Raw genomic sequence first — 22944 nt, 5'->3', positions numbered from 1 at the left:
CCTATGAATTCCATATGCAAGCCCAGGTTTTCGGGGAACAGCAACACGAGCTGTGTGTTCAGCCTCCAGCAGCAAGGGACAGATCCAGCACTCCGCTGCCATTTCACAACTCAGGAGGGACCTCTGTGGGAAAAGCACTTTGCTTTTTCATGGGATAGATACAGAACCTCTGAGAAAGCTGCTGCAAAACCATAATGATATGGTATTAACCAAACAGAATTAATTCTGAACTTCCTTACGCTCCCAGGGCTAACAGGCACGGCAAGGGTAGTACAGCAAACAGCACACAGGTTCCTGCAGCACCTGGGACCAGATTTTTGGAAGCATCCACCAATCCAGTGGTTCCAGTAAGCAACTAATTTAATTTTCAAAGTACCTCACAGACCCATAGAAATCCTGTAGCCAAAGTTTTAAGAATCCCACTAAACATGTACCTGCAGCTTTAGGCACCTTGGTGCTTTACGAGTTTGGCTTTAGGTCCAAGAATTTCCCCCCAAAAATTGCTTTGGGATACCTACACTCTTGGATGACCACTTGTCTCACAAAAAATGGATCAGAAGCGCAGAAAATCCTAAACATCCACATCACGGAGGGCAGTATATCATTAAGTGTTTGGCTGTGGCCATTGTACCTCGACTTGCACATCTAAATATTTGAATTACTTTTGAGAAATAACCTTAAACTTCTAAACTTCAGACAAGTTTTTCATGCAACTTTATTCTTGATCTTTTTAATAAACTTCCTAAGCCCATTCGCTTTTCTCAGTGAGGTCATAAACCAGCAGTGCTTATATTACAGTCACTTTCACGCTAAGGATTTGTTTTGTCACAAAGGGAACTATAAATTCATGCAATGAAGGTGGAAAGCAGAAAGGACTAATTGTGACACACAAAGCTTTCTGGTTATGCTCAGCAAACAGTTTGGGCTAAGATTTTAAAAACCACTTTATGAAGTTGTACTACTGGCTTTAATGAAAGCACGCTTTTTGCAATGCCGTACACTCCCAAAAATCTTGTACTCTGGATTTGGGCCAAACACAAAGCCTTTCTTCATTCCAGTATTAATTATTAGTAGCTTATTTTTATTCTTTACTACTAAACATTAATAACTTTCAAATAGCAAACCAGATTAGAATAACCACTCCAAACATCCCACCCCGGTGGGCTCCATTTTCTGCATCAGTATCCTAGTTTATGCTATTAACTCATTTCCTTGGATGTGGAAGAGCCTCGTCAAATACTCATTTTTCTGGGAAAACATTTGGCAGACAGAGACTTGAATGCTCACTCCAATTCTCTCTCAGTTCAGTGACAAGACGAGTTCATTATTTCTGAAGTTTTCTAAAATGAATATTCTAAATGGCAGCTTTGTGAAAAATTTTCACCTAACCGAACCTTTAATCCTGAGATTGTTATCACTGAGTTGATTCACAGCTTTGGACATAAGTTTCATGGGAGCAAAGACCTTCTATAATCACTGATTGCCTTGGGGTGTTTAAATATTGGGATGCTCAACATTAAACATTTGGAAGTATCCAGATACCTCCAAACAACTGTGAACACCAGTCTGTGAAAATCATGACATTTTATAACATCCAGATGAATTCTCGAAAAAAATCACAAATTCTTGGTCTTCAACTTCCAAACCACAATTCACAAAATTATTTTCCTTCGAAATCTGCCCAAACCAGCAGGGAACAGAGTGAAAAAAGTATCTTTTCCCACCATAACACCAATAAAGGCATTCTATAATGAAAAAGCTAAATTAGAGGAATTTGTTCAGAAATAATATTAATCATATTGCAATAACACAAAGTTTTGTCATTTCCTGGTGTGCCCATTTTGGATGGTTGGAAAAACAACACCTGGCAAAACTTCACTGCCACAGTGGAGTCTCTCAAACATTTCTCCAATTCTAAATTCATAATTCATTCTTCTTCCCTATGATGCCATTGTATTTATGATATGGTGGCCAGCAAAGCAAATTAAAATATAATGAATACTCATCATTTATGAATATTTATTTCCTATTTGAGTGGTACTGAATGTTCCCCTGTTCTGGTACCTGTGAAGTTTCTGCCAAACAGGGGAATTAAGCTATTTTCTATTTGCATGACTGTATTCCAGTTCCTCTGAGGTCTGGAGAGAAATCTCAAACCTTCAGCAAATGGTTAGTAAAATTCTCCACATAAGAGTCAACATTTATGGTTGTTGGAGAATTTCCATCTGAACTTCCCTCCCTTATGGGTCTGCTGTAACAAAACAGTTTTTTTCTGTGCAAATCTGTATCAATATTCAATGGCAGTTTTCCCCATGTTTTCTTCTTTTTGCAATTTTGGGAGCACAGTTCTGAAAGCTCCTCAGGGAAATTCACAAAATGCTCTCCATCTTCATCCAGGTACCATTTTTCCATGAATTCATGACATTCCTTGTAACAATAGAGGGTAACAACATATCACAGCTTGACATCCCTTAAATATTTGTGGGGAAGTGTTGTTTGGGGGCATTTTATTTATTTACTTATTAATTTGAAAAACATGAAGGGCAGCTGCTCATGGGTAGAAACTGACACATCTTGTCTTTGTAAAATCGAGGTGTTTCCTATTCCAAATTTTTCTTTCTCAATTAAACGTGACCCTAAATCTCTGATAAGTGACATCAAACAGAAATCCTTTCTAACTGTGGTAATTGGAGTATTCAAATTTGCTTTTTCAGAAGACATTTCCATGGAATTATGTAATAGCAGTCCTTTCATTAATGACTAGAATACCTCAAATGGTAGCTCCTAAGTCTCCTGCAGAAGTGTTAGCACAAATATGTTACACAAAAATGCTTAAAAACCTAAAAAACCCCACAAACTCAAACCTCCAGCTTCATGCAATAGCTACACTCTAATGGCAGAACTGAAATTCTGGAATCTCCTCGCCTAAACCAGCCATTAAAAATCCATTTTCATTGTTTAAATCTTGTTTTCATTTAGCATCAGACTAAAAATAAATTTTGAAAGATCGGAATTGCCGCAGCCAGATATTCCAAGCTTTTGAGTACCTCTCCATAATGGATGATTTATGACCCAGACAAATAGAAACAAAAGATTTTCTGCTTTCGTTTGGCGTGAGTGGCTGTGAGAAGGGCAGCTCCACCCACCCACCCACCCAGTTCTTGTGCAATTCTCAGGAATATCCAAGGAGGAATAAGGGATCTGGGCCTGCAAACAGCGACTCTGCTCTGGTGAAGATTAAAAAAAAAAGACATCAGCAAAATTCAGTGGGGCCAATTTAATTAACTCTGTTTTGGTTGCCTAAATTGGAGCTGTACAAATCCCAGCTCTGCCATGTTTTGCTGGTCTGATGGATCCCAAGATTTCCCTCCTGGAGAGACCACTTTGATCACCCAGCCTGACATCCTGCACAGCACCCATCAGAGAACGTCACCCAGCAATTCCTGCATGAGGAATTATTCAAACCTTAACCTCTCCCTGACCTTCAGTACATTTTTTGGGAAAACACCACGTCCTTGCTCAATATTTGCAATCCACAGAGAACCTGACACAGTATTGGAATCTTACTTCAGTGCTTCCCAGAGTTAAAATCTTGCTGAGATCATCATGAGCCTTTATCTACCAATTCTCTCAAGTAAACCATTTTAACTCTCTCTGGCCATGTTTTGTCTCTTTGGAGGGTCAGATGCTCCAACACCACCCAAGTTCATATTCTGAACTAACCCAGCCCTGGTGTTCTCACTTGTATAAGAAGTTCCATCTGATCATGAGAAAAAACTTTGTTTTGAGGGTAACATGCTTGTTTTGTTGGACCCAGAGAGGTTGTTGAGTCTCATTCTCTGGAGATATTCAAACCTGACTGGATGGGATCATGTGCATCCCGCTCCAGGCAAACCTGTTCTAGCAGGGATTTGGACTGGATGATCTCTACAGGTCCCTTCCAGCCCCAATCTTTCCCTTATTTTGTGAAAGAAAATAAGCCCACAGTGTAGCGAAAAGGTTAATATTATACACTCAGTAAGGTCAAGCTCCAAGAACACATAACAAGCCATTATGTTAAAAATTGCCTGAATTTATGAGTCACTGCATTTATGAAGGAACCGATATGAAAAAGACAACTTGGCAAAAATAAAGAAAATTATTTCCAGCTTGAAGTTTTGCAATCCTTCAGTATATCAAGGCTCACTTACTGTTATTACTATCCATGTTGTGCAATGTTCTGAAAGTCACATTTTTTTCCCCTGTGTATGCATAGAGATGTCCAACAACCCAAGGTATTCTTCCCTCATAGAAAATAAATTAGAAAGCAGACATAACTCAGAATAACATAAAAGATCCCCTCAAGTAGAGTGGTAGAATCCTAATATTTTTTTTCAATATTTCCCTTCTAAATAATAAATCAAGCCCACTGCATTTCTCTGTATGGAATGATATGATGCAGAGAAAGCCTGTGTGTTTATATTTTTCATATAATCACAAAAACATTCTTAAGTTCAGCACTAAACTATAACAGGTGCTTCCACCCATTGGATGAAAGGAATCAAACTTTAACATTTCTTTGTTTAAACCTGGCCAGGTTTTTTAACGCAACAGTCCCTAACTTTGATTAACAACCTGATCCTACACCAGCTAAGGGTAAAATGCATCAAATTTTGAAGTTTAACCTGTCTCAACTTGCTAAAATTTTTGCTTCAGTCAGTATTCTGTCTTGCAGTGACAATTTCATAGACTAGCACAGAGATAGGCAAAACCAAGGAACTGAGGAATAAAATGGTTAAAATGGAGTTGATAGGATCATCCTCTTCACAACTCTCAAAATGTACTGGTTAAATTTAGTGGTTAAAAATTTACTGCTCAAAATTTAAAGTTTTAAAGTGGCTAAAGTTGTTCCAGAGCCACCTAGGGCACAAGAAGAAGGTCATTCTTCAGACTTCTGAGCATCTTTCAGGAATCACCCACCACTGAATCCCTGGTATTCAACATCTGTCCTCAGCAATTCTGTTACAGGCAGACTAGAAGTGAGACCAAAGAGCAGTCAGTCTCAAAGCTTTATTTTAAAGATTATCACCTCAAAATAGTTTATTATGTGGGGAATTTCTCCTTTTTTAATAATCCAAACAGAAAATACCTAATTCACTAAGGCACAGCCTAGCAATCATTTCTGCTTTCAGATCACAGGACTCAGTGGAAAATCTGTGATTGTGCATTAAGTGTGAGTTCTTAGATGGCCCAGGATGGGCTGGATTGGCAAGAAAAGCTCTTTAAATGCCCCACTGTTGACAGGAGGATCTACCTGTGGTGTCCAGCTGAGACACAGTTCTACTGCTTTTTATTTCTTGTGGGAGGTTTTGCACCTGCAGACAGTTGGAGTCACCCATTGCTGTCATGAGCTAAAACAACATTGTAAAAGCTTGGCTGTCTCAGGTACCACAACAGAGTGATCAAATAACCCAGCCATGCACTATCCTTTCCAGCTGAAGGCAACCAGTTGTAATGGTTTTGCTACATAATGACTTATTTTAGATATAAACACAGAGATTTATGTATATTTCATATTAAAATAACAGCAGGATGTTGCTTTGGAAATCATGGTTATCTCCACTTCCACCTGCGAACTGACATCACATCTTATCATTTGTGTCTATTTCTACCCTGCATCTTTCATCTGCTGCTGCTGTTGAGCTGACTCAGAACCAAATCATCAGCAAACCTCACCATCACCTAATTCTTCAGTGCTCTCCCATGGAGGTGGAAGGAAAAGAAAAAAGAAATAAAACTGTCCCTTTAAAAACCCAAGCATTTAAGCTGCTTGTCAGTCGTCTTCCTGACAAGGCCACTTGAATGTATTCAGGAATATTTGCATAAATGCTCGAAGTGAGTTCACCGTGGCAGCTAGTGCTAATGGTACATAAAGTAATTTAGTCACTTCTCTTAGGCATCCTGTCAGGGTGATAAGCACACCCTCTTTGCCTTGTTGCATATTAGATCATTAGATAATAAAGTGTTAGAGCATGCAAACTGACAGGGTCTCGGGGACTATCATTTTTCGAGGGCATTGCATTCTGCCAGTGAGGAAAAATAATAGAGAAACTGATGCTGCAATTGGCTTTACATTCTTGTAAAGACATTCAAAAGATTTGGGGAGAAAAAAGAGAATGTTTATTTTGCAATGGTATGAGAGTTTTAACTGGAAACACTGCAGTGGATTTATCGCTGGTAAACTTGAGAAGAGTTGTTGCAAGCCCTGCCAGAACTCTCCCCTTCCATAAGTTCATCACTTAAATTTAATTGGGAAGATTTTGCTTTTAAAATTGACACCCTTGGATGATCTACAAGCTGAAATATATCCTATTGGTTGGGGCCTGTTGGCTCTTGACTATACATCTTACTATATATATATATATATAATTTGGAAAGGTCAACCACACCAGCTTTCTGGTTTACCATAAATATAAAACCAGTGAGGATCAAACTATTTGTGAATGAAAAAGTGATAATTATTGAAAACCACAGAGTACTGTGGCTTACCCTATTTATACCACATGGAGATGGATGAAATAATAATTGGCCTCTGCCAGCTATTACTTTTAAAAGATAGATATATTTATTTGAAAGATTAGCTGCTTAACCCACTGGCTTCAAGGGGGCAGCATGTGGATACAAAACCAGAATCTGGGGTCCTGGTTATATTCAGAGAAAGGAGCTACAAAAAAGAATATTCACTTTACTGAGTGAAAAGTCTGACAAGCAAGATATAAATAAAGATGTGTTGGATATCCCAAAAATAATCCAGGCTACCTGCTAATGAGATGGTGAAACCCAAGTGTGGAGACACCAGGCTCCAGAGAGGCTTGGGAGGTTTCCCCTTTCTTTCCAACTTTTTGGCACCCTAAGCGTCCTTTAGGTGTCACAAAAGCTTTAACTCCATGTTTCAGAGGAGCAAGCACAAGCTTGTAAGGAAAAATAAGCTGGATATTGTCTAAGTGAACTCAACAGCCAGCACTCCTTGCTACATCCTGCCTCCCCTCTCCCCAGCCCTCACAGTCAGGCATTCATCTCTATTGCCATCAGATATTTGTGTAAAGAAGTTAAATGTCTAGAAAAGTCCACAGGAATACATTTGGTCAAGGGTACACTACAGTCAGATCCCAGATTTTACAAACCTTTAATGAGTAGTTGCTCACCAGAGCAATGAACCAGAGACAAACCATGACTATGTTCACTTCCCATCTCCCTGCTTACAGATACAGCTCAGGTCAATCTGTCCTTCCCCTGGGGAAGAGGAGACGCAAACAAACCGCCTCTGACATTATCCAAAATAAAAATTCTAAAAACTGGACAAAAATAATATGTTTTGTGACTCGAACTGAAAGCAAAAATTAATTTCAGTGGAGGAAACTGTGATCTGCTCCAATGAGTCTTGTCCAAAATTTAATAGCATTAAGCCTTTTCCTCTCTTTTTATTTATTTAGTTAAGTGTTTTAGATACCTAATAACATCATAACAGGAGTTACCAGATTTAATTTTTTTTTTTTTTCTGTTTCTTGGACTCACATGTTCAGAGAATTCCTGGAGAGCTGGACTGAAGGATTTAGGTTAAAAAGAAAGGCTCCACCAAGCCTTAGGGAAGAGAGCAATTTTGTAGTGTGAAGGTTGCTATTCAAAAGTAAGAATTTACTAGCAGTTGCTTTATGAGGTTGCTTGAGAGGTGCCTGAGAGAGCAGATTAGAAAAATCACCTTTCCCACAAAACGTACACATGGAGATATTTTGCAGATGTTGACTTTTAATATCAGCACAGTAACTCAGGTGTGTGCAGCTACGTAAGCAGAGAATTATCTTTTTTTTTTTTATTGTTGCTTTTTGCAACAGAATCCCTCAGGTTGTAGGAGTGGGAACGACAGCTGTGGTAAAATGAGACACCAGCATGCATGAGAATAAGGGCATTTATGTAAGAGAAATTAAGTACTGCCTCGACCAAAAGCATGCACTGAGAAGACTGCTATGGAGAAAAAAGAAAAAAAAAATATGGCAGCTACTTTAGTAGGAATATAAGAAAAAAAACCAGGAAAGTTTTTTTTAAGACTAGCCTTAATGGAAAGATTACAAAGTTGAACAGAAAGAAGTTTCCCTTTGTAATGCCTTCTGCTAATTAATAAAGACAGAGTTCATACATTCCTTATAAATTTCAGTAAAAATTATGACAGTGGTTTGTTTATTAAATTAGGTTGTTGGCAGGATGAAAAAAAAAATTCTATAACATTAATTATGGCTGAAAATGGCTCGTAGCCTACATAAAAAGTTAGAGCTAAATAAATACAGATGTAAGTTATGTTTATATAATGAGAAACGCTGCTGAGCTAAGAATTTTAGGTTAGTAAGTGTGAACTACAGACCCGATTCTGCAAACACTTATCAATACCCTCAGCTTCTCTGACACAAGAAGCCTCATTGATCCCAACAGGACCATATGTGAGCATAATCTTAAATATATGCATAAGTGCTTGCAGGACTGATGCCTGAAAGCATAAACAGAATAGAAAAGTATTTCCACAGGAATCCACTGAGCAGTAGAAACCCACACATTTTCCCATTTCTCAGCATTAATAATTTCTTTTAACATATCTAGTTAACATTTTTCTGAGTGGCATATGCTTTCCCAGGGAAAATTTTATCGGGTTTCTTCAAACTCTTTGGAAAAATCTATTTAATTATTCATCAGATCCTTGGCAAATATTTGTGAAACAAACCAGCATAAAGGACTGGTGCCTTCTACACTCAGCTACTTCAATGGGAGCTGAGGGTACACATCTCTTACAGGGAGCAAGCACCTATTGAATTTAGGATTACAAACAGCTTTGAAGACAAAGAGCTATTCTACCAAGCTGGAACAGGGAGAGGGGAGTGAAATGCCCTCTGTTTTTGTTTTGTTTTTCAGCAGTAGTCATCAACTTTGAGGACAAAGAGCAAAACAAAACATTAATCAAATCCAGATTTTTCAAAGTACATTTGCACTCAACAACTCCCATTTTAAGCACCTACAGTCACCAGCAGATGTTCCCTTCCAGGACCAGCTGACCTTACAGAAGAGATTACTGTCCCCAGGCTGCTTCCAGCCACGTGCCCCCATCCCACCCTTGCTGGAGCTTACTGTGCTTTCAGAAAAGCCAAATTGCCTTGCACCATTTCTCCTTCAATCATTTCAGCAACAAGCCAGATTGGCAAAGAGTGATTATTTAAATGGTTTAATTCAAATGAACTTCACTAGCCTGGAGGAGACCAGGGAGCAAGCACACAACCATCCTAGCTGGCATGTCCAGGGTGAAGAATAGCCTGGAGCAGGGAGAGGAGACAAACATCTGTGGGAAAAGCAACGTCCTCAGCTGGCACAGCTGGAGCCAGAAAAGAACATCCATCCATGGCTTAAGCAAGCAGATGGATTTCCAAAAGGGCTCTGCTTTCATTTAGGGCAATTCAAAGGAACAGATGAATCTCCTACAGAGCTCAGCACCCTATAGACAGAAGAAATGCAATCCAAAATTTGGGTGCTGAGCACTTCAAAAGATATGCAACATCCTTTAGATGCACAGTCAAAAAACAGGGCAGTCTGGGAAAAAAAATCAGACTCCAATAGTGGGTGCTGAATAAATGCAACTAACATTAAAAAAAAAAAAATCACTTCACTGACACACAGGACAACCTCTGCACTCATGTTTGCTTACTTGTTTGTCCTCTCACTACATTTAGAGCTGACCTACTTGAAAAATTCCCTCTTTGGTCTGGAGGCCAGTCCCTTTCAAATGTCTGGCCCCAGAGACAATAAACGCTTACAGGACAATTTTGAAACCAGCAGCCAGAGACACAAACCAAATAAATCCACATTTAAAGTAGCAATGCCAACCAACGAAAATGATTTGCCTACCATGTTCCAGATAAGAAGGCGTACCTTCCGAGGGATCGAGTCTTCGAGCTCTCCGCCCGTGCTTGGAATTGTTGTGCACAAACATATTGTCTGACACTGCCAACACGTGGCCATCAACATTGACTGTTGTAGACACCACGACCTGCAAGCACAAGAACAAGATGGAGGAAAATTTGGATAAATCCGTGTGTTTTTTAAAAAGCGCGGAGTGTAATAAACTCGGTTAAATAAATAACAGCTGGGAGCTGTAGAAAATTGCAAAGCTATTTCGCATAATAACTGGTGCTTATGCTGTACAAATCTAACAAGAGACGCTATTGATGAGTGGGTCTTTGGCATCGAAAGCTTTTGATGCAGTTTTAAGTCAAATTGCAGAGTTTGTAGCTGTGTGGCAGACAGCACACTGTTAACCATCATTTTAACAAGAGGATCTTTATTAAGTATTTTTTCCCCTATATACAAGGGCAGCTGTGTTTCACCCTAAATTATCCTTCAGTTTCCACGCTGAAGTAGAGAGAGGTGTTGACATTGCAAATGAGAATCGATTCAGAATAAAAGAAAACAAAAGTGTATTTTGTGAAGTTGTAACGAGAGTTGTTGCCTGCCTCGCCCCCACCCTTCTCTGCTGCTCTCCCCTCAGCACAGGCACTGCAGGTTGTTGGATTTGCCCAAATTTCTCCCGAGCTCTGTCTTAAGGAGTATGTATGTTTGTGTACACACACACACGCTTGACAGTGGGGTCTTGATCTGGAGAACACAACCCTATTCATCCAGTGTTAGAATTATTTGTATTTCTCAACTTATCTCAATGTCAACACCTGGGGTTCGATTTGAGGCGAGGTGAGGGAGACACAGCAGGACTGCGCTGGAGGAAGGATCAGACACTTCTGCTCCCCAGGGCTGCCTGGGGTAAGAGAGGAGCCAACCCAGCAGGGGCAAACAGATAAATGATGGGTCCAGAGTAGAAGACCCAGCTGCTCCAAGGTGTCCAGAGGGACTCCTCAACCCTGAGGCTCCTAAAGGAAATCCCTGTCCAGACAGAGGGACGTGAGCCATGAAATATCACAGAGAAACAAGTCCCTCGCAGAGCTGCGAGCGCATCACACCACGTCTCCTCCTACCCCATTCACACCAAGCAGTCTCACATCCTCCCTGGCTTCCATTCAGCCACCCCTCCCACAGCCTTTTCCCAGCAAAAGTATGGCATTCCCAGGGTTTTACCCCAGCCAAAGATTTGGCCTTCAGCCGGCTGCTGGTTTGCCAGGAGCACGCGTTGCCTTCGAGAACTTTGACTAAAACAATAAGAAGAAATGACCTACACTTCTCCTTACATTAAACAGGGAAGGGGATTAAAGACTGAAACCCACAGAGATATGTTTATTCATGCGACCTCTTACAACCAAATATAATAATTGTCTGTTAATTGCAGTTTCAGCTCCCACCTCATGCTTCGACATGTGAAACAGCAATCAGCAGCTCCTGTTTAATCCACCTATTATGTTGACTAATTAACTTTGCTCGACAGTTTATTTCTTCCTCCATTATCAGCCCCTGTCAGCCGCAAGCACAGCGCCGCAAAGGGGGACCTCAGCCCTTTTGATTGATCACCGATAGATTGACATGCAGATTAATTTAATTAGAATCACCTCACTTGAGAAATGAAAGACAATGGCAAGGGGGCTAATAGATCTGCTCTTATAATGAGGCAAGCCTCCAGAGCCATGGCAGAGGATTTCTGATTTATTTTGCTGAATTCCCCAGTCACTCTGAAAGGCTCTCGCTTTAATTGTTCTTGGTTTTGAGAGGCTTTAGCCTCTGAAGAGGTGAAATGCTTTACAAGGATTGGCAAACATTGCTTCAACTCTCTCAGGAAGCTGCTGCCTCTCAAAGTTGGTCAAATGGGGACACTTAAAGGATCACTTACAACTATTCAATTTCATCACTTGAATTGGAGCTGAAAAAAAAAAAAAAGAGCAAAAGGAAAATTTTCTACCTATTTCTGGCTCCCAATTAAAATACTCAAGAAGTAAGCAAGGCCACTAAACTGCCCACAGCCGATCCTGAAGTCTTTCTCTTGAAAAAGAGGAATACAAAAGGTAATATTTTACATCTAAAAGATCCTAACCCCATCCCTCATAATGGCATTCCAAGCAATAGATTTCTGTGCATGTTTTAAGTGAAAGATATTAAAATACAGAATAAATGATTCAAGAGCTCCTACAGATGGAAATTTGGGAAAAAGAAAGCACAAATGCTACAGATAAGTTTTTCTGAAATCAAACTAAGGAGAGAAAAAAACCCAAGCCCTATATATAAAATTCCAAAAGGGATTTCAAAAGTAATTTATCCATTGAATTCCTGAGGGGTAGAATAAAGTTTATGATATTTTCAATAAAATATGATCTTATAGTAAGTGGCTCGGGGTTTGCAATCTTATTTGTGCACTTGCAACCATTGTAAATTCTTTGCAAGTGGGACTTTGAACCAAATCCTTGGCATTGCCTCACAGATCCAAGATTTATGCCAGCTCCTTATCTTCTTCTATGGGTCTGATTAGATGCATATGAAAATTAACAAAATTAAAATTAATAGCAGTGGCTACAAGATAAAATATTTTCTTAATTCTAAAACCTTATAGGTACACACAGTCTTTGTGCTGAAAGCTGATCAATGCTGAGCTGAAACCAAAACTTTAAACATTTTTAGAAATGGGATTCCAGAAAAATAATGAGTCAAGAGTAGTAACAGTAAGAACCTGTGAAAATCCTGTATCTAATTAACTGCTGCTAAACGTGCAACTTTCTAGGTAAGAGCTTGAGGAAACAATCCTGTTGAGGTTTTATGTGAGTAAAGCTACATTTAATTTCCCCCTCCTCTGGTTTTCAAAACTGTTGATGCAACATATTTTGAATTACTTAACAATGTCTTCCTACCTCCCCCTCCTGAACAATTTGATTTACTATGAAGAGACCGCATTGGTGTGGTTCTTTGGTGTCGTTAGAAGCAGAAACTATAAATGGAATCCCCAAGAGAAACTGTTTCCAGTCTCAGGAAATGCAGAAAAAAACCCTCTTATGTGTCTGTTTGAAAAAAAAAAAAGATTATTCATAGCACACCTGTAAGAAGCAACACACTCTTACTGCTCAATTCTTTAAATGAAAATTCTCATTAATAGAGGAACCCTGAATGCGCACTGCACTAAGGAAATATTAATGCCACTAATTATTAAGAGTGAAAAAATGCACCTCGAATATTGTGTGCCACAGTTACCTCCTTGGATTGCTACAGAGCACTTACATACTTACAAGTTCTACTCGTATATTTTAATCTAAAAAAATACTACACTCTCCTCATTTTGATTTTGAAATGACTGGGATATGTTCAAGTTAAAACACATGCTAAAACTAATTTGTGGAGAAATCATAAAATTAGGGGGAGGGGACAGCCAGAGTATATATGGAATGGGCACCAAGGCATCCTAAAACACAGACTGTAGCAAGAGGGAAAGGCACACTACAGTTTAATAAATGATTAATGAGGTGCTGACACATTAATGTAAGCACAGGGACAACCAGGTCTGCCAAATCTCAAACCTTTCCAAATTTTGTCAACAAAACACAGTTTTAATTTGAGACAGGCAAACACGGAAAATGATTTTGAGCTTTAGCTTTAGCCCTTCATAGATTTTGAATTTAAATCCTGTATCAACACCAGGGGAGACAGAGGTATGAAAGAAACACGTGGGTTTACAACTTTCTTCAATGAAGTTGGCATTATCGAATGCAGTAACGTATCCCAGCTCTGTGGATTATCCTGCCTGTCATTAAATATTTCAGTTTGTGAATACTTTGGAGCTTAGTTTTTTGGTTTTTTTCTTTAAATATTCAGAGACCAGGAGCCTGGAGATCAAGTTATTTATCCACGTTTAGCACTCGGCCTGTTTATTTGGTATAGTACCTCACCTAATATATCAAAATTAAGCATTGCACAAGTCCTGATTTTTAACCACAGCCCATTAAGCTTTGCTCACTGATTAAGACATAGCATTTTCCTTGTGCTTTCAATTTTCTCCAGTGTATGGTGAGGGATCTGATATTTTTGCAATGTCCCCAATACCCAGTGACAAAGGCAGAGAAAATCTGGCTAGGATGATTTCCAGGTTTGAAGTGTGTCCTAAGTGTTAAATATGTAACTCTGGTGCTTGCCACTCTTCTGAAAGCAATAAATGGCTCGAGCACATCTTTATTTTCATCACCACTTGGTGACCTCTTCCTACAATGTGTTGACTTCTTTATTCTAGTAACTAAAAATCACTCTTCATTTAACAAGACACTTTCAAAAGGTGCCTAACTAAGAGCACATAAGTACAATACATTCAGTAATTTTTCTCACGTGCTCAAGGACAGGCCGGGCACTTAATTACCTTGTTGAATTGGGCCACAGCTCTCACTGCTATTTTTCAGTCTCTCTCATTTTTTTTTTTTTTTTTTTTTTTTTTGCCTTTCCCTTCTCTGGGGATGGAGCCTTGCATGTCCAAATTCCATTATCTGGGATTCATGAAGCATCATCTCTGTCTCTTATGCAAATTTGCAATAAGACACAAGTGGCTTCAATTCAAACATGAGTGGCAGCATCCCATGGAGGCAAACAAGCAGCCTCTGCTGCAGGAGAGGCTGTGGTAACAGAATCAAACAGCATGGCAATCTCTAAGTGACTTTCAAGGTTTTCATAATAAGTGAATGTTTGGGGTTTTATTCAGTGACACAGCCTGAAAAGTTTCCTCTAAATTAAAACTTGACATGTGTCAGTTTACAAGCAGTTGTGCTAAAACAAGAACAACAAGACAGCTAGGGCACCTGGGTTTCATTAATTACAATAACATACAAAACTGTTTAGGTTGTAGGAATGAGTTTTTAGTTCTGAAAATTCAAATCTGGGTTCACTCATGACACCATCTACTTAGAAGTAATATTATTATTACCACTAACAGGGGCACTACAGCCCATCCCACGAAGAATGATTTATTGTGATGAAGAATTCACAACCAGACTGAGCATCTGCTCCATGGGGTTTGTGGAATAAAAAGGCAAGGTTGGGCAAAAGTGATAATACACAATGGCACCAAATGTTTTGTGCATTTGGGCTGACAGAGCACCGAGATAAAATGATTTTCTCAAGGACAAGCAGGGAGTGTGAAGCACAGCTGAAGTACTGTGCAATACTTGACTTCTCCTCCCTGTCTGTCTCCTTGTGCTAATAGAGACACAACCAACACAGCCAGGGCCAGCACTGCTCCAGCACACACACTCTGCTGGCACTCCACTTGTTACATGCCTGGACATCTCAGACATGCAGAGAAATTTATTTCCTTCCAGGCCCACAACAGCTTTTATGTTAGACTTACCACACTCCTACATTTGCAAGCAAAGTTCAGGATTAAATCTTCTGATTCATTTCTGATTGTGAGCCTGAATGAAGTGTCACACACAGATCACCTGAATCAACACACACTCTGACTCCTCCCTGTACTTTCTTAACATGTGTTGTGTCAGATGATAATCAGACAATTCCATGCTGCAGGGGAAAAAAACCCAAACCAACTCTAAAATCTACTAAAAAGGATATTGTCCACAGGACTGGTCCTTAGATAGGGCAAGACTCATGTCCTTGACCTTTCACTGATTCTCCCATCAGAGCCATAATCTGTTTTCTAAGAATTTCCAGCAACTTTTGGAGACTGATGAATGACAGACCAAAAGCTGAACATATCTCTTGGCAGCTTCAAAGTCCAGCACAAGCAGGGGAATGAAGGAAGGGAATGTCTCCATTTTTGTGTGTATAAAATTAGTATGGTACCATTTAGAAGTATCTGGAAACACCTTATCCTTATAGTTTTTAACCAGAACTTTGACATCACTGTTGGAGACCTTGTAAGTCACTGGCACAATTCAAAGGCAGCTGACAGCAAACACAAGGGCACAGATTTCACTTGGTTCCTACACAACACTGCCTCAAAGATCCAGGAGCACCACAGCACTGAGATAATACATGTACACTTGGTCCTTTTCACCCTAAGATATGATAAATGAAGCTTGGACTCTGTAGAGCCCAGCTGTTTTATTTTAAGAAATCTATTGCTAAAAGACAAGTCCAAAAATTAAAAAAAAAGAAAAAGAAAAGGGAAGAAACAAAAGCAGCTATTGTAAAACAATAAGCCTGGGCACTGAAGAGAATGCTGTGAGCTTCAATGCCACCCTGTATGAGAGTAGGAGTGGTTCCCTCGGCTGAAAGTGATTAATTTCTTGAAAATGCTGAGGTCACGCTAATTGACATGACCTGTGTAATTAAGCAGTCTCTGTTTACACATGGAAAGCTCAACTGCTGTGAAGCTGGGTTTGTATGACAGAATGTCTTTACAAGTCAAGAGATCAACAACCTTTCCTATGTCCTACCTCCCCGCCGACACAGCTCCTGATTGCTGTTCTGAGGGAACATGCACAGGCATTTCCATATGAAAATCAGCCTCGACTGAGCACAGCCCCAGCAGAGAGTACATGTTGTGAAGCAAGCTCTGACAGGCCCCAGGGGTGACTGCTCGGGCTAAATCCCCGTGCTGGTGAGAGTCCTTTTCCCACATTCTCTCTCCGTGATAATGCCCTCTGGAATCACAGGAGAAACGTGACAGAGCGAGGAGTGTGGGGTGAGAAGCTGAGGGCTCTGCCATGCTAATGCTGGCTTTTACACTGATTAATTTAATCCCTGTGGCCACATCTCCTCACTTCTGCACTTCCCTGCTCAGAGGCAAATAGCACCCTTCTGCCTTCCAGCATTGCTGCAATTAAGCAGTTCAACAAAAGACATCCTACATATAAATAATATTGTCACTTACATAACATTCAAAACTTTTATTGAAGTGCAACAATGCTGGAAAAGAAGCAAACGAAGTCCTGAGTAACGACAGAAAGCAGATATATTTTGGAGTTGTGTTTCTCCAGAAAACCATGCGGTCTCTGGAGAAAATTTCTTGTTTCTTCCTCAGAACCCTGAGGCAAAGCCCCATGGACAGATTCTTCCATGTTTCCTCCGTGGGCTATATTCACTCCTCCCACCAAAAGAGAAGGTCCTTTGACTCTCTATCCCATATTTTTATTCAGCACATACTCAGGTAAAGCATTACTGCCACAGTCAAAGACCATGTCTTCAATAAAAGGGTTGGAGCAATTATATCTCAGCATTGCCACCGCTCCACTCTGCTCCAGCACTGAGGAAGTGCATGTACAGACCAACCTCCCAGGGGACAGTGATGTTCTTCATCCCAAAATGAGCTTTGACATAGGTGGAGCATAAAAAAGGTGGCCTTGGCCATCTGAAGCTGTGTTGGTATTTCAGGTCCCAAGCCCCAGTGCCACAGTGGGGAAATACCAGCCCAAAGCATCCCAAAGAAGAGACACCCCGTGGTAGCTTTTGCCCAAGAGCTCACTACAGGATGGACCTTCACCCCATCAATGCACGTTTATGACTCTTTATCACTGCTCAGGAGTAACAAGTGTAGTCACGAGCCTGAATTTATTAATTGCTCTGACACCTTCCTCTGCCCCAGCCAATAAACAAGGTGCTCACTCTGTGTCTACATGAAAACAAATAGTTGCCCATGGAGAGAGGAGTATCTCAGAGCAGGGGAACCCCATAGCTGAAAACAGCAGTGAGGTCATTTTGATTTTTCCTTTTCATGCTTTCCCTTCCGGTGGAGATGACATTATCCTTCAAGAGTGCTCTCTTCCAGAGCAAGAAAACCCAACTACTTCCTGCCAATTCTGCTGTGACAAGAAGTCCTCAGGCAATATTTTGTGACCTTATGTTTTTAGCATCTTCCAGTGAATTACTAGGTTAGTTTGGGTCAAAGTACTTCTGTCCCTAACAGCTGCTGACTTTTAAAGGAGGAAGCGTGTCCGACTGACCTGGAATCGACGCATGTCTCGAGGGTTTCCTGCATTTTTTAGGCAATTTTGGTTACATTTGAGGAAAAATTTCAAGAAGAACCTGTGGAGAAACAGAAACAAACATTAATGTCTTAGAAATAGGGTGCAGTATGTATAAATATGACAATTACATAAATATGACATCTTCACTGGTCCAACAAAGACTTATCAACATCAGTATTCCCAAGTCAGACAAATCACCCCCCTGCCCATCCAAAGAGGGAGTGGAGCTTGCTTAGGCCCCAGTCTAGCAAAACACGTGAGCACATCCTGAAAATTTAAACACTCATTTCATAGTTCTGTTGTGTCAGAGCCATTAAAGTTTGCAGAGTCAGTCCCTCTGTCACGCCAGGCTTGCTGCGCCATGCAGAGAAATGAGGAACAGACACGTTTTTCAGCACAGCAAAAAAGGGACAAAAAAATGCTAGACATGAAAATTCCTTTGGGTATAAATGGGGTTTTGTTTTACAAGTTCGCTGTCACCCGCAAGTTTTGATTTAATACAAAAATACTGAAAATGTTCCATACAGTTGAAATCTCCCTCCCAGGATTAAACCGAGTTTGTGGACAAAGTTAATGCTCAAATAGTGGTTAGTGGAGCCCAAATCCCTGAGAGGAGAAGAGGGAAGTCTTGGTCAAAATAATGACTTCATGGAAAAATGAAATATTCTTGATGCAGTCTATTTCCTGACCATACACAGTTCACTGAAGTAGCTATATGACCCTGACATATATCTCTAAGAAAAGACATTGCCTTTTACAAAGCCAAAGAAAAAAGCAAACATTTCACTGAAAATATTTCCTTCAGTGTTATGCATCAGTGGACTGTAAACTCATAAAGACAAGTCAATGAATAATAGTGGGTCTCAGATTCCAGGCTTCCTCCCTGAAAGCCAAAGTTTATCAGCCTTTTGTCCAAAATAAACTACAGACTAAGGTCTACTAAAGCTCAGCCATGCAAAGTTTAATCCTAGAGCAAGTTTAAAGCCCAGTATAACCAGACAGGGCAGCATTACACATGCAATAACCATCAGTGACTAAGCAGAAGTTCCTCTGCCCTGTTCCCACATACAGGAGTGGGGTGGGGAACAGTTTGATCCTGTTTTACTTTAAATATGAATGTTAACTTTTGCAAGCAGCCCTCTTTTAGTACCCAAACTGAATGCTAGGCCAGCAGAATTTGCACAGACTGTGAGCAAGAAAGGCAACACTGCAGGGTAAACAGCTTCAGAAAATCCCTTTTTGATGAGCAGCATTCTTTGCCCTGCTCTAGTTGTGATGCTGCCCCTCAACAAGGCAAGTTTTGCTGCTTGTTCCTCCATGTCAAGAAAACCATGCAAGGCAAACGGCTTCAACAATAAATTGAAACTACGAGGGACTGTTTTCATTAAAGAAATGCAATGTAATGAGGAGGATTATGAGATGTGATGCTTGGGATTATCAAGGACTAGATCTCCTGCCCCAGGAAGTCTCTTCTAGACCTGAGCTTCTAAACAAGAGCAAGAAATCAACATAAAATAAACATCTACAGCACTAGAACAGGGGATTGGAGACCGTGTTTGTTTAAAGGAAAGAGCAGTGAGAGTCATTGCATTTCTCAATCAAGCAGGTTCTGATATTCAATAATGGAAAGGTGGTGCTATTTGCTGTACATGAGTGTCTTTTTAAGCCGCTAATGGCCAGCTGTGACAGCCTGACTCAGATTGTGTAGAAGGAGCTGTCAGCACAAATCTTGGCATCTCGGATCCAGACAACTGCTTGCCACCAGGCGAGGGTTTGTACTTGTGCCAGAACGGATTTTGAGAGACAAGCAAATAGGGCATTAATTCCACCAAAGAAAAATGAAAAGTGGGGAGAGTTGGGGATCTTACACTTCAGATGATGGCTGTCCTGTCAGCAGCTCATCATTTAGCTCACGAGCTATGAAGGGCACAGACATCAGATCCCTCTTGCCCTAAGCTGGCCCTGTCTCGCGAAACCCTGGCAGGATTTGGAGACCACCCCTCCACACGAGATTGCTCGCTGAAATAAAAAGCCTGGCCATCTGTTCGGAGGCAAAGACATCCCTGTCAGCTGGTGCCTACAGCCTCAAACAGGCCCTTATGTGGCAAAACCTCTCAGAGCCACTCGCTCTTTGGGGAGAAGCTGGCGCTGCCCTGGGCTTACCGCGGGATTTTGGCGGCTTCGCCGAGGGCTGAGTCCAGCAGCTGCCCACCCGATCTGCCACAGCTCCAGAGCAACACCCCGGGCCCGAGGAGAGCTGGGGTATGGAATTGTTTAAAATAGCTAAAAATTCCTGTTATGGCTTTGCATAGCACAGGAATAATGGGCAATGAGGGTTCATGGGTTGATTCAAGGGCTCCCCAACAAAGATGGAAAACGCTTTGTGGAGCTCTCTGGAGAAACATTGGGTCTTTCCTCCCCATTACAGAACCTGAGCTCATGTCAAGTCAGAGGTTGGAAAATAACTCTGAAATGCCAGAATTGACTTTTGGGGTCTGCAAAACTCTAGCCCAAAGTTTCATAGTTTAACTCCACTTGCACTGTGCTATAGCCCCCAAAGGCCACAAAAGTTTCACCAAAATAAACTGCAGAAGAAATGAAGCTCATCTATTTAAACCTACCAAAAAACCTCAGGCAAGCAACCAAGCAAACAAAACTTCCTTTGAATTAAACCAACTCCAGAAAAAAATTAACTTGCAAAAATAACAGCATTTTCAGAGGAACGTGAAGCTTGAACAGCCAAGCTCACTCACTGCATGTTAAGCAAAAGAAAGTCCCCAGTTTACAGAACACATTCTGCCAAGCACCGTATTTTAATTCCACTGAAAGACAAAACAAACGATGGGGCCGCACTTTGTTTTGGAACACACCAGGGCTGGAGTCCCCCTGGGCACACCAAGCATCCCACACTCATCCAGGCAAGAGCTGAGCAGCTCCTGGGCTGGCACCGCACACCCGGCTGATGGAACCCCCCACCTTGGCAGGAAGGAGGATGAGAACAGATTAAGACAAGAGAAGAGCAGAGCAGCTTGATTCATGAGGCTCAGCCCAGGCTCTTGGTTCCTGCTTTAAACCACTTGTTCAGGTGCCTGCATCACCTCAAGCCCGGTCCTGCCAGCGTTGCTCATTAGCAACACTTCACTCTGCAAATATTTCAGATTTGGATTGACAGCACTGGTCCAGGAGAAGTGCCAACAGAGCTGAGCTCTTTGTAAGCAAGCATAAACCTCCAACCCCATTTGCTCTCATTGAGCTTCTTCACACCGAGTTGGTTTTTTTTTCAATTCTAACTTTCCCCGCATTTGGCAGGACTGTGTACCATTAATGCTAACCACAGAGGATATATAGCATTAATACTCACTACTGGGGTCTGAAATTCATTTCCAAGATGAAAAAAAAAATGTGCAAAACACAGGAGTGTCAATAAAATCTTCAACTCTCTCTCCAAACTTCAGTTTGTTCAGTGACTGCTGAACTCCCGCTCTTCTGCCACACAGGAGTCAGTCATCAATTATTGCTACCATTGAAAGCTTGGCAATTTTTTCATTAATATTTTCTGACTCCCTTTCTGACTACTACCATCCCTGGTGTGATGGTGCACACATTTGTGCATGTGGAGCAGAGAAACACAACCCAGCCCCATTCAAGTCAGCTCAAGTCCAGGAACAAAAACTTTTTGCAGAGCACTTGGATTTACTGGCTTGCATTGGTATTAAACCAGAGAATTCCATGCATCACCTTTATCCCACGGAGACAGGCTGGAGTGTAAGAAAGGGAAGTTTGGGACAAAACCAGTTCATTTTAGATTATATTTAGGTGTCCTATGATGCTGCTCAGGGCAGGCTGCAGAAACTGCTGAGGGAGTGAAGTTGCTGAGCAGTTAATCCGTGCCATGCATGTCCTACAAATCCCTGGGTAACTGCAAGGTCCAGTGTAGAAATATATCCTCCAGTTAAACACAAACCCCTGGGCTGAATCAGGGCCCAGACTAAAGTGAACTTCTGTCTGCCAGGCAAAAGCCCTAAAAAAATGTGCTATTGGCTGTTCTGGGAATGTTCTCTCCTTTTCTCACAATTCAATAGAAATTCCTTTTTTGGAGATGAAGTTGTGGGGTTTTTCTAACAAAACTGCTGGATTTCCAAAAAGATGTTGGTGCCAGTAGGATTGTGCTCTCACCCCCTGCTAGGGAGGAACTCTACCCCAGCCCTGGTTCTGACTGCTACTTCCAGCTCCTGAAACCAGCTCTGTCCTCACTCCCGCCCCATCATCCTCTGATTCCCCTTGTTCCACTGATGGATCTGGTGAGCACAAGACCAGCTGGAGGTTACTCCACTTGTTTAAAATTTAAAACTTTCCTTGCCACTCCCTGCTGGCCTTATTGTCCATCACACACCAAAGGCTTTGGCTTTGTGCAATACCCTCCCCAGCAGCATCCTGATCTTTGCCACTACCACAGGGATTTAAATTAAACACATGGCAGAAATGGAAATCCAAGTAATGAAGACGTAAGAGGATTTTGTCTTCCTGCTTTTCTTGCCACTAAAAATTAAAACTCATGTTTATTAAAAATAACTGAAGAGTTAAATTAAAGAAAGCAAGCTCTGACATTATCTATTGGCTCTTCTGTCACTCCCCTGAAGGAAATTTAAAGGAGCCCAAACATGAAGGTTTAGCAGAAGGATTTTCTGGCCATTGCCACAATAAATATGTCTGTGGAAGGAGAAAAAAAATAGTTGGAAAGAAGACCTGCTGCATTCCTGATGCTGAAGAAAAGCTTGTTTGTTCCTGATACATTGGAGAAGTTGTTCAAGAACAGTTCCTCCATGAGAAAATATGACAGCTGTCTTGGTGCCAAGGTCAGCCAGACCAGTGGCTATCCAGAGAGTGAGTGCTGGTTATACAGCTCAGACCTGGCTAGGGCAAACAAAACTGACAAAACACACCTTTTCTGTGCTGTAAACACATTTGACAGAAAAAGGGCAACTTCAGACTCCTGGATGAAACACAGCAGCAAGTATATATGAGTCTGTAAAATTAGCAA

General features: G+C 41.0%; 1 protein-coding gene across 8 annotated transcripts in view; it reads right to left on the bottom strand.

Moving 5' to 3' along the window:
• EBF1 (EBF transcription factor 1) overlaps nucleotides 1–22944 on the bottom strand; it is a 266950-nt gene that overhangs the window by 80322 nt on the left and 163684 nt on the right. For 4 of the 8 annotated variants that reach the window (XM_014253227.2, XM_005523621.3, XM_088063514.1 and 1 more), the window contains exons 7-8: nucleotides 17880–17961; nucleotides 9922–10063 (exon numbers count right to left, since the gene is read on the bottom strand). In XM_014253227.2, coding sequence (XP_014108702.1) covers nucleotides 9922–10063; nucleotides 17880–17961 — 224 coding nt within the window. The remainder of the gene's footprint in view (nucleotides 1–9921; nucleotides 10064–17879; nucleotides 17962–22944) is intronic. The other 4 variants (XM_088063518.1, XM_005523622.3, XM_088063516.1 and 1 more) reach the window with 1 other exon arrangement.

The sequence above is a fragment of the Pseudopodoces humilis genome, chromosome 17, assembly GCF_049639895.1.
Source record: "Pseudopodoces humilis isolate 2021_Gansu_Grassland_sample_001 chromosome 17, ASM4963989v1, whole genome shotgun sequence".
Classification (NCBI taxonomy): domain Eukaryota; kingdom Metazoa; phylum Chordata; class Aves; order Passeriformes; family Paridae; genus Pseudopodoces; species Pseudopodoces humilis.
The sequence above is the reverse complement of the archived record's forward strand: the minus strand, read 5'-3'. Positions and strand labels throughout refer to the sequence as shown.